This window comes from Octopus bimaculoides, chromosome 18, assembly GCF_046866305.1.
Source record: "Octopus bimaculoides isolate indiv1 chromosome 18, ASM4686630v1, whole genome shotgun sequence".
NCBI lineage: Eukaryota > Metazoa > Mollusca > Cephalopoda > Octopoda > Octopodidae > Octopus > Octopus bimaculoides.
The window spans coordinates 18,446,621-18,458,766 of NC_142945.1; the positions used below are offsets into that span (position 1 = coordinate 18,446,621).

The window sequence follows — 12,146 nt, forward strand, 5'->3', positions numbered from 1 at the left end:
ATTCTAAATCAAGCACAATAATTACGAATATCTTTCATAGTTTTAATACACGCTCATTCTTCATTCTTTACTTTTCTAGCCTCTGAGTTGATGAAAGCCATTGATAAGGGAAGTTAAACAACCGTTGGGCTCATTCTCATCATATTCTAGATTTGTTTACAGAAATGCTATTTGTTTGATTATCAAGTGCTAGTTGAGGTAACAAATAACAGGATGTGCAAAATGTAAGATTTATCTGTTTTATAATTTTCTGTTGCTATAATGACTAACTGTTTCTACCATTTGATTCGTTATTAATTCCTGTTGGGAACTGGAATGTTTGTCCTGGACAAATGAATGGCCTCAAGCATGTTTTTTTCTGTGTCTGCTTGTTTTTTTGTTTTTTTTTAATCTGGTTCCAACTTGCACCTTACACTGATATGAATGGATTGCACCAGTGCCAGCGGTCATAACCAAAGGATATTTATTTATCCTCTTCCTCCTCCATCATCACCACGACCACTGCTGCTGCTACCACCACTATATGCACATGCATAGTGTGTGTAATGAATAACGACAGAAAGCCTATCCAACCAACGAATTGTTACAAAGAAGGCTATTTTATTTACCCTTCGCTACCAACCAACCAGCTGATAGGAAGGTTTTGGTGTAGAGTAATGTAAATAGACCACAATAGGATGAGTTGAGATTAGAAAGAACATTCTTTAGTGTTGGATGAATGTTATTTATCATTGCTACAAAACACTTTCATCAAGTCATCTTCATTGTCAATATCCTTAAATCTAGCAATTCTCATTTTGTTTAAACACATTGAAGTAAATACTAGTCAACAGTACTTCATAAAAATAATAAATAAATAAATAAATAAATAGGATGTTTTCTAGTGTTAATATCAAATGTAATGAAGCAGAGTTAATGAACTGCATTCAGAAAATAAATTCTCTTTGATTCACATGAGTTTTAATCAACGCGAGCCCTGATCGTGAATTTTAATTTCCTTTTCACAGTAACTGCATAAAATATAAAATTTGAATTTAAAGAAGAAAATAGTAGGAGGCTCTGCTCTTCAGAAACTCTATTTAAGCAGTCATATCACAAACTTGTAAAAATAATGAAGAATGCACAAAATTTAATTTGTTGTATGTTTCTAACAGTATCAATGACCCCCCCCCCCCAATTATACTCAGTTCTAATATGAAAAAATAATTACATGGATAGTAAAAGAAATTATCTTTAAATAACAATTAGGATGATTTCACTTGAAATCGTTTAGATAGAATGGTAAAGAACCAACAGATCATGTGTCGTCCTTTAGACTTTGTTGCAGATATTAAGTTCATATCTTGTTACAGAAGGTACATTGTCTCAGTTGAAAAATGCGAGCATGGAAAGTAATATTCTTAAGATTATAAATCTGGAAAAGTACAGGACAAGTTATTACACCTGGAAAAGTATAGGACAAGCTATTACTTCTAGTAAAGTAAAGAATAAGAAACTTTTTACTTAAAATATTGCAGCAAAGAATGCCAGTTCTTCTAATTTATCACTCTTTATAGTTTTCATCTTTTAAATTTATTGTACAAAATTGTTCAGCTAATTTGTAAGTTTGTCTAATTAGTCACTTTTTCTGTATTTAAGGTAGTAAATTAGCCAAATTCTACTTAACCCTTTCGTTACCGTATTTATTTTGAGATGCTCTGTGTTTCTTTCAATTATTTTAAATATAACAAAGAATTTAGTAAAATAACATAGTTATCATAAAGCTAGTGTTACGAACATAAATTGTGACTAAGGCTTAGTGGTATATTTTAATGCAAAACTTATGAAATCAAGACATTTGTACTATGGAGCCAGAGCCAGTTTTGGTTGGGTTAGTAACGAAAGGGTTAAATAAGTATAGTGTTATTTGTAAACTATAATAAAATAATTTTTAATATTCAAATTTTAATTTTAGCTGCAATATTTTAAGTAAAAAAGTTTCTTATTCTTTACTTTACTAGAAGTAATAGCTTGTCCTATACTTTTCCAGGTGTAATAACTTGTCCTGTACTTTTCCAGGTTTATAATCTTAAGAATATTATTTTTCATGTTAGCATTTTTTCATGTAATCCATGATTTTTCCAGGCATTGCTGTTATAAGATAATTAATAATGTTTCAATTAATAATTTAAGATTTTAACTTATAAGATACTGAAAGATAATATTTCAATTTGTCTATGTAAGTGATGATAATATTTCAATTTTTTTCATGTTTAATTTAAATATATGTTGTGAACGAATTATTTGATATTACCCATCCACACCAAATTAATGGCAGGGAATTTTACCATCTTGTTGGTTGCACCTGTCTCACCAAAAGTTACAAACAAGAAGACCCCAAAACCATTAGTTACCACCTTAAGTAACCTAGATTTTGAGTTGACTGCTGCTAATCTATATCTATCAATAATTATTCAATACAACAGTAATTATAAAAGCATATCAGATATACACAAGTTAAAATTACCTACATCCCATTAATATAAATTTGATTTATGAAAAATCCCTTTTAATTAATTTTGAAATTTAAAAAGTAAATTTAGAATATAAGCACTTTTAACCAATGCCTTTTCTGGACAGCCTTACTACATGCCTTCAGGTCTGCCTGTAGAGACACAGCCAAAATTGACTATATTCCTGCTCCAATAATTTAGATGCATATATCTGAAGCATATAATACATTAATGAAATAGCCTGATTAAATAATTAACTAAAAAGAAAAGGAAAGCAACTAAAAAGGAAAAGCAAAAAAAGCAGAAAGCAAGTTAATTGAAGCTGAAAGAGAAAATTAATAATAAAAGTTAAAACTTACCCTAATTCAACAGCATATTAAAAATAACTTTATTAAATACGTAATTAAAAAAATAAAATATACAAAAGATAAAGTCAACCTCAGTGGAATTTGAACTCAGACCAAAAAGACAGACAAAATACCACTAAGCATTTCGCTCGGTGCACTAACGTTTCTGCCAACTCGCCACATTAGAATGTAAACATTCATTTTAGAAATATATTCTTATCTTAACATTATTGGGGTGTTACTTCTTACTTCCTCACTTACAATAAATTTCATGACATTTCACCTCATAACTTTTTTCTTCTAATTTTTGTTCAATGTGACTAACAATTCTGAATTCCTCATGCATTTTTCTATCATTTAAGCCTAAGAAAAGTATACTTTTATTTTAAAATAAAAAGAAATTATGTTACTGCCCACCTTTAGACCTGACATATTTTGATGTAACTTTTTTTCTACTGAACCAAATCTCAAACTATTTATGCCAAAGTGTAGCTGAGGAAGTGTTCTCTTTAAAACTGTTAACAGTTTGCAATTTAGTTGAGAACTGAATTAGTGGCAAAACTTGGAAGCTGCTGTGATTGACGAAATGGTGGACTTAATATATTCAACCACTGTCATGGTTGAATAACTGTATACATACATATACTGTATATATATATATAAGTAGAGAAAGAGAGATATATGTATGTTTGTATATATTCTATATAAAAGTGATTGCTTGATGTTGTAATCTTTACCTGACTATATTTATAATGAAATATATTTGTCTATATGTTTGAATTGATATTGAAAATAACCAAGAATTTGGAGGGATTTATTAAGATAACTTTGTCAGTGTTTAGAACATCACCATATCATGATAGTTTTTTTTTTTTAAATTTGAATATGAATATTTTAGATTGACAGGTTTTCAATCATAGAACCAGTAGTGATTTCAGGTAGATTAGTATCAAAAAGTTTAACTTACCTCTGGCTCACTATTATCTTCAGTTTGGGCTTTACAGTTAAGATTCACATGATCAATAATATCTCGGAGAAGAGCTGACTCTGTAAGGTAACAAAATTAAACAACATGAAAGTTCAGTCTGTGTTAATCATATCAAGAAAATATGGAAAACTCTTCAGAGCTGAAAAATAATTTAATGTTAACCAATTCTTCCATCCTCCTCCAGATTTTTGTCTACTGGAATTCCTTCCCTGCTCAAGTTATCTAATAGACAGTAACCTGCAACAACAAATCAAGTTTTCAAATTTTGGCACAAGGCCAGCAGGTTTGGGGGAGGAGCTAAGTCAATTAAATCAACCCCAGTGTTCAACTGGTACTTATTTTATCGACCTTGAAAGAATGAAAGGCTAAGTCAACCCTGGTGGAATTGGAACTCAGAATGTAAAGACGGACAAAATGCCACTAAGTATTTTTTGCTTGGCGTGCTAATGACTCTGCCAGCTCACTGCCTTAAAATCAAGTTGAACATTAAACTCTATTAACCCTTATCCTGCCATCTAATCTAGGAGAAGGACTAATAAAAGGCTAGCAGCATTTCAATTCTCCTCTTCAACAGGCTGGTAAATGTTTAAAGGAAAGTATACTCTAATGACAGAAGGAAACAAGAATGGATACATCTGAGCATATGAATGAGGAAACCACACTCTAAAAAAAATAAATAAATAAATAAATAAACAAATAAATAAACAAATAAATAAAGATAAAGGTGCAGGCATGGTTAAGAAGCTTGCTTTGCAAACATGTGATTTTTGAGTTCAGTTCCACAGCACACCACATAAAGCAAGTGTTTTCTATTATAGTCCTGGGCCAACCAATGCCTTGTGAATCAATGTGGTGGGCAATATACTGTGAGGATGCCTGCTGTGTGTGTGTGTGGTTTTGTTGTGTTTGACCCCCATTACTGCTTAACAACTGATGTTGGTTTGTTTACATCCCCATAAATTACCAGTTCGGTAAAAGAAACTGATAGAATAAGTATCAGACTTTAAAAAAAAAAAAAGTATTGGAGTTAATTTGTTTAACTAAACTCTTCATGGTGGTGCCCCAGCATGGGCTGCAATCTAATGACTGAAACAAATAAGGGATAGATAAATAAATAAATAAATAAATAAATAAATAAATAAATAATAACACAATCTGCTTAGGTGAAAATAAATACCATTTCTTCTCATTAATAGTTGTGCAATCAACATTAAGAAAGGGATCAGCTTCAGAATCTTTTGATCTAACAATTTATGCAAATTTTTGGAAGTGCAGAACCATCAAACCCATATAACTATGAATAGTCTGTTAAGAAAATTTAAATAAAAGAAATTAATGATTACCCCCATCCTCACCGCGTCCATCATCCCACACCACACAGTAATTGAAAATTAGTCAAGCTGAGTGAAAACCAGTAAACGAATTCAATATCTTTTTTATGAGTCAAGCATTTTATAGAATAATAATTGAAAACAGAATCATTAATGAAATCACTTTCACATTTTAATTAACAGACTTAAGTGTTTATAATGTGGCAAATGCTACAGTGTAAAAGTTAAGCTTTTGGCAAACTGAAGCTTTTGTCTTTCATCTTTCAGTTCTTACCTGTATTTGCCATTAGACTGTGACCATGCTGGGGCATCAGTTTGAAAAGTTTAGTTAGACAAATCAACTCCAGTTACTTATTTTTCTAATGTACAGTACTTATTCTATCAATTTCTTTTGCCAAAGTGCTATGTTAAGGAGACATTAACAAATCAACACAGTTGTCGAGTGGTGTGTGAAGACACGCACACACAGACATGCACTCACACACACACTTGCACACACACACACAAACACATGCACAAAATTAGGGTAGGCTTGATCACATCTACATACACCTACATCTGAGATTAAATTCATAAACAGGTGCAGGCATGGCTGTGTGGTAAGAAGTTTGCTTCCTAACCACATGATTCCAAGTTCAGTCCCATTGTGTAGCATCCTGGGCAAGTGTTTTCTACTATAGCCTCAGGCAGATCAAAGCCTTGTGAGTGTATCTGGTAAACGGAAACTGAAAGAAGCTCATCGTATATGTATGTATGCATATGTATATGTGTGTTGGTGCGTCTTTGTGTCTGCACTCCCCCCCCCCCTCCACCGCTTGACAACCAGGGTTAGTCTGCTTATATCCCTCTAACTTAGTGGTTTGACAAAAAATAGAGAAAGTACCAAGCTAAAGAAAAAATAAATAATTACTGGGGTTGATTCATTTAACTAAAATTCTTCAAGGCGATGCCCCAGCATGGACATAGTCTAATGACTGAAACAAGTAAAAGACAGAATTAATGACATGTATTTAATAATATATTTAGCCTCGTTTAATGGAAACCACAACCAGCTGATCCAATCTTTCATTCTGACTGCTGAGAGACACAGGGAAAGTGGCTCAACTTTCACAGTGACACTAAATACAGAGAGTAGTTCAAAAGTCCCTTTAGCAGTAGCCTTTTTGATACCACCTTTTGATACCAACCTGCCTCAGACTCTATAACATAAACCTACTGTTTTAAAGTAGTCTGAATTATAATCTTCTGCCAAAATTTTATGCTAATTTGTTCCAGATCTCAGCTTAATGATGACAAAGTTATTTTACCTAAATACTTCGTTATTTTAAAAAATTAACTGAAACAAAGGCAATATATATTGACAGAAATATGGTAACGAAAGGGTTAATAATATACACTAGTGAACAACTGAGATCATTTGAGCTTTTTACAATAAATCACACACCTCCTACCTCTTCTCCATGCCCTTCATACACCTCCCCATCAATGCATTCATTACACTCCTAACACCAGTCCCCACACTATGTGTCTGATGGGTTCTAATATATCTAGTTGAGTCTATTGCCCTGTCATTCATAATGCCAGCCATCTTTACACACACCACATGACAGTTTCTCAGACAATCAAACAGGATTAGTATTAAATTGTGCCATTTAATAGGGCAATTAATATTCTCTCAGTCTTTTGATGATGACATTTTCTTAAATATTTCAAACAGAATATTCATATCAAAAGAACTTTGCAACCAAATAGCTAAGATAGTATTAAAAATATATAAAAGCAAATTGTAACAAAATAAAAAAAAATTGAAAATATATATCATTTAAATGTTAAAGAGACTTCTGTATGTTATAGATATGACAGTAATTCTGTTGATAAATTTGATTTCAAATACACTGTAACAATGTTCCATTTAATAAATACATAGGTGTAGGTATGGCTGGGTGGCAAGAGGTTTGCTTTCCAGCCACATGGTTCTGGGTTCAGTTCCACTGAGTGGCACCTTAGGAATGTGTCTTCTACTATATCTCTGGGCCAACCAAATCTTTGAGAGTAAATTTGATAGGTGTAAACTGTAAAAAGTCCATCGTATATATATATATATATATATATATATATATGTATGTATATATGTATGTATCTAGTCTCTGTATTTGTGTCTGTCTCCCTACCATCAGTTGACAACCATTGTTGGTTTGTTTGCATCCCCATAACTTGGCAGTTCAGTGAAAAGAGACCAGTAGAATAAGTACCAAGCTTAAATTTTTAAAAAACACCCACAAGTACTGGGGTCAATTTGTTTGACTAAAACGTCTCCAAGTGGTGGTACCCCAGCATAGTTGCAGTTCAATGATTGAAACAATTAAGGTATACACACACATATATACATATGCATATACATATATCATCATCATCATCATTTAGCATGATGAGGTGGAGAGGAAAAGAAGGGAAAAAAGCCTTCTCGAGTATATGGGTAGGGATGGGAAAATAAAAATATATAAATATAGCAGGAAAGTAAGAAAATCTGGAGAGTAAAAGTTCATAGTGATTTGACACTGACTGGTAGATATCCAAGAAAATCATACATCAATGTTGTTGATGAGATAGAAGAGAATTCAAGGGATCCTTTGCATTGATGAGATAGAAGAAAGGTCAAGAGGTCCTTTGCATTGATCCATGGGTTCACAGGAAAATCTTGCAACTGATGGATAGGAAAGTTTTGCTAGTTCTTTACAGTAGTTTACCTTTACCTTTGTAGCAGTTGACTATGGTGCTGCTACACCAATCATTGGGTATGACTCCTTCATGAACTAATTGATTTATGATGTGGGTGACAAGACCGTAACCCACACCACCCAATATTTTAAGCATCTCAGTAGTGATTCCTGATGGGCCAGGTGCTTTCCCTGTCTTCATATCGTTAATTGCGTTATCTAACAGGGTACTGCAGTTTATGTACAGATATATCTCTTATGGACATGCTGTGTTAAAAATAATAAATATCAGAACAAGAAAAAAAAATCATCCCAGCAGCAACAAATGAGAACGCCAGATGCATTTCGACTTTTACGTGCCTTTTCAATAATGTGTAGTCAGTCACAATCACATATTTGGATGAGAATCTGTCACCTTCAGTATAGGAAATAGTGAATAAAACATTGACTGCTGTTATGAATAATCACCTGGCCAAATAAAAATCTAGCATATGCAGTTGAGGCAGAATTAAATTAAAACAGTCATTTATGCATCATACGTAATGTATAAAACCACCCTGTTATTGCAGTATTCATCCTGAGGTAGTATCTCTTAGAGACACGTTGTGTTAAAGAGACAGTGAATATCAGAGGGAAACAAAATATTGTCTCAGTAGCAACCAGCAAGAATGGCCAAATGCATTTTGGCTATTCTAGACCTTTTCAATGATGTGTGCCTGCAGGACGAATACTGCAATAACTGGCTTATCAGTTAGTTTGTTTATGTCCCTAGAACTTAGCAGTTCAGCAAAAGAGACCAAAAGAATTAGTAACAGACTTTTAAAAAAATAAGGGATTAATTTATTTGACTAAACCCATCAAGGTGGTGCTCCAATAAGGCCGCAAGCCAATGATTGAAACGAGTAAAAGAAAAGAATAAAAGATACATATGGAGAATGCATGCAGAATAGTTGGTAAGATTCTAAAGAACAGAATATAAGACCCATGTTAGACTCCAAGTGTAACAGGAAATAATGTCCTTATATGGCTGTCACAGCTTCCATTTCCTCCACCTATGAAATCAATAAAGCTGATCATAGATGAATATCACTGATATCAAAAGGTCAAGCAATTGACTTATTTATCACAGTATTGCAAAGAATAAATATATAAATATCTATTCTTATCTTCAATATAATAATGTATTTATAATACATTTTCTGTTCAGTCGTTGAGAGAGTTAAAGAAAGAGACAGAAAAAGAAAGAGAGAATGTGTATGTGTGTGTGTGTGTGTGTGTGTGTGTGTGTGTGTGTGTGTGTGTGTGTGTGTGTGCATGTAAGTGTAAGTAAGAGGGAGAGGAAGATATTGATTCGATTTTTAGAAGAGAAACCAATCAATAAATGAGAAATGATGAAAGAAGAATAGTTGTCAACCAATTCATTTCTAAATAATGGTATTATTATTATTATTATTATTATTATTATTATTATTATTATTATTATTAATGAGTGAGAGATTATTATCATTATCATTATTATTATTATTATTATTATCATTAATGAGTGAGAGATTATCATCATTATTATTATTCTAGCAGAATTGTTAGCATGCTGGGCAAAATGCTTAGCAGTATTTCGTCTGTCTTTATGTTCTGCACTCAAATTCTGCCAAGGTCGACTTTGCCTTTCACCCTTTTGGGATTGATAAAAAAAGTACCAGTCAAGTACTGGAGTCGATGTAACTGACTTAACCCCTCCCACGAAATTGCTGGCCTTGTGTCAAAATTTGAAACCATTATTATTATTATTATTATTATTATTATTATTATTATTATAGATGTCACACAGTATCGTGAGGTTGTTGATTGAAGATATTGATATTGTGTCTACTGAGGGTTTGTACTGTTTGTCAAGTCACAATTATTATTATTATTATTATTATTGTAAGCATGCCAAACAAAATGTTTAGTGGCATTTTATATACCTTTATGTTCTGAATTCAAATTCTGCCAAGGTCAACTTTGTCTTTCGTCCTTTCAGGGTTAATAAAACAAGTACCAGTTAAGCATTGGGGAGGAGGAGGCTTGAGGTAATTGATTTACCCCTCCCCAAACTTGCTGGTCTTGTGCCAAAATTTGAAATCATTATTATTATTATCATCATTGCCAGTACCGCCTGACTGGCCTTCGTAGGATTTTCGAGCGAGATTGTTGCTAGTGCCCCTGGACTGGCTCTTGTGCGGGTGGCACATAAAATACACCATTTTGAGCGTGGCCATTGCCAGTACCGCCTGACTGGCCTTCGTGCGGGTGACACGTAAAAGCACCCACTACACTCTCTGAGTGGTTGGCGTTAGGAAGGGTATTCCAGCTGTAGAAACTCTGCCAAATCAGATTGGAGCCTGGTGTTGCCATCCGGTTTCACCAGTTCTCAGTCAAATCGTCCAACCCATGCTAGCATGGAAAGCGGACGTTAAACGACGACGATGATGATGATTATTAAGGCGGTGAGCTGGCAGAGTCGTTAGCACGCTGGGCAAAATGCTTAGCAGTATTTTGCCCGTTGCTACATTCTGAGTTCAAATTTCGCCAAGATTGACTTTGCATTTCATCCTTTTGGGGTCGATAAATTAAGTACCAGTTGAGTACTGGGGTTGATATAATCAACTATTCCCCTCCCCCAAATTTCAGGCCTTGTGCCTATAGTAGAAAGGATTATTATTATTATTATTATTATTATTAGGCAGTGAGATGGCAGAAGCATTAACATGCCGGGCAAAATGCTTAGCGGCATTTCGTCCATCTTTACATACTGAGTCCAAAATTATGCCAAGGTGAACTTTGCCTTTCATCTTTTCAGGATCAATAAAAAAAAGGACCAATTGAGCCCTGGGGTTGGTGTAATCAACTAGCACCTGCTTCCCTCAAACATGCTGGCCTTGTGCCAAAACTTGAAATCATCATTATTATTATTATTTCTTCTGTATTTTTCTCATTCTCTCTCACTTAAATTTTTCGTAGTCATACTTAAAAAAACACAAAAATAGTTTTAAGAATAATATCTGGTGTATTTACGAAAAAAGGGTGGTGGGGTAAAATAGTATATACTTCAGTATAATGTCTAGATGTAGATGAACAAGCAACACTTAATTGTTTTATATTCACTTTTACTATGTTACCACCAAGATTTTTTTAAAATTTATTTGGTTATCTTTTTTTTTAAATTTGAATATTTCTATATCTGTTGATGCAATACCCAGCCACCCACCCAAAAAAGAAAAAAGAAAAGAAAAAATAAGAAAGAAGGAATGAACAAAAAAGACAGGGATTCTGAATGCCATATTGTAGGCAACCTCTAATGATGGGAACTGTAAAAAAATAAAAAAATAAAAAACTGATACAAAGTAGAGGTAACTCTTCAATCCTGCTACAAACTAAATGTCTGCTTGGCAAATGCCTTTCAGATCCGTTTCTGTTAAAAATACAGAGATATCTATTGCTTGGGATGTTTCTTTCGTTGTTGATTTTAGGTATAGGTCAGTCATTCTGGTTGAGAGCTTATAGCTAGTTGATTATATAAATTATCTGGTGCTGGTGGTACAATAAAAACACTTCTGTTCTATATTTAAGAAATGAGGAATTATGTACATTTTTTACATTATTTCCATTTGACGGATGTTTGTCCTCATCTTGTTTGTTGTTAACCCAACGTTTCAGCTGATATACCCTCCAGCCTTCATCAGGTGTCTTGGGGAAATTTCGAACCTGGGTTCTCATTCCTAAGGTATTTTTCGATGTTATTATTATTATTATTCAGGTCACTGCTTGGAATTGAACTCAAAATCTTGGGGTTAGTAGCCTGCGCTTTTAACCACTATGCCATATGCCCATGGGTGTAATGGTTAAGAGCACAGGCTACTAACCCCAAGTTTCCGAGTTTGATTCCAAGCAGTGACCTGAATAATAATAATAATAATAATAATAATAATAATAATAATAATAATAATAATAATAATAAAAAAATCGAAAAATACTTTAGGAATGAGAACCCAGGTTCAAAATTTCCCCAAGACACCTGATGAAGGCTAGAGGGTATATCAGCCAAAACGTTGTGTTAACAAAAAACAAGATGAGGATAAATATCTGTCAAATGTAAATAATGTAAATGAAAATACCTCTTATCTACATCATAAAAACTGGTGATTTTTTTAAGACTCATGTAACTCATGACGACCTTGAATTCTTATTTTTAAGAATGAAACTAGAATGTTATCATCATCATCATCATCATC

At 33.2% G+C, this 12,146-nt stretch overlaps 1 protein-coding gene across 2 annotated transcripts in view; it reads right to left on the bottom strand.

Moving 5' to 3' along the window:
* Positions 1-12,146, bottom strand: part of LOC106878905 (centrosomal protein of 78 kDa) — a 244,217-nt gene that overhangs the window by 21,209 nt on the left and 210,862 nt on the right. For both annotated transcript variants that reach the window (XM_089365887.1, XM_089365886.1), the window contains exon 9: positions 3,807-3,886. In XM_089365887.1, the coding sequence (XP_089222013.1) occupies positions 3,807-3,886 (80 nt within the window). The remainder of the gene's footprint in view (positions 1-3,806; positions 3,887-12,146) is intronic.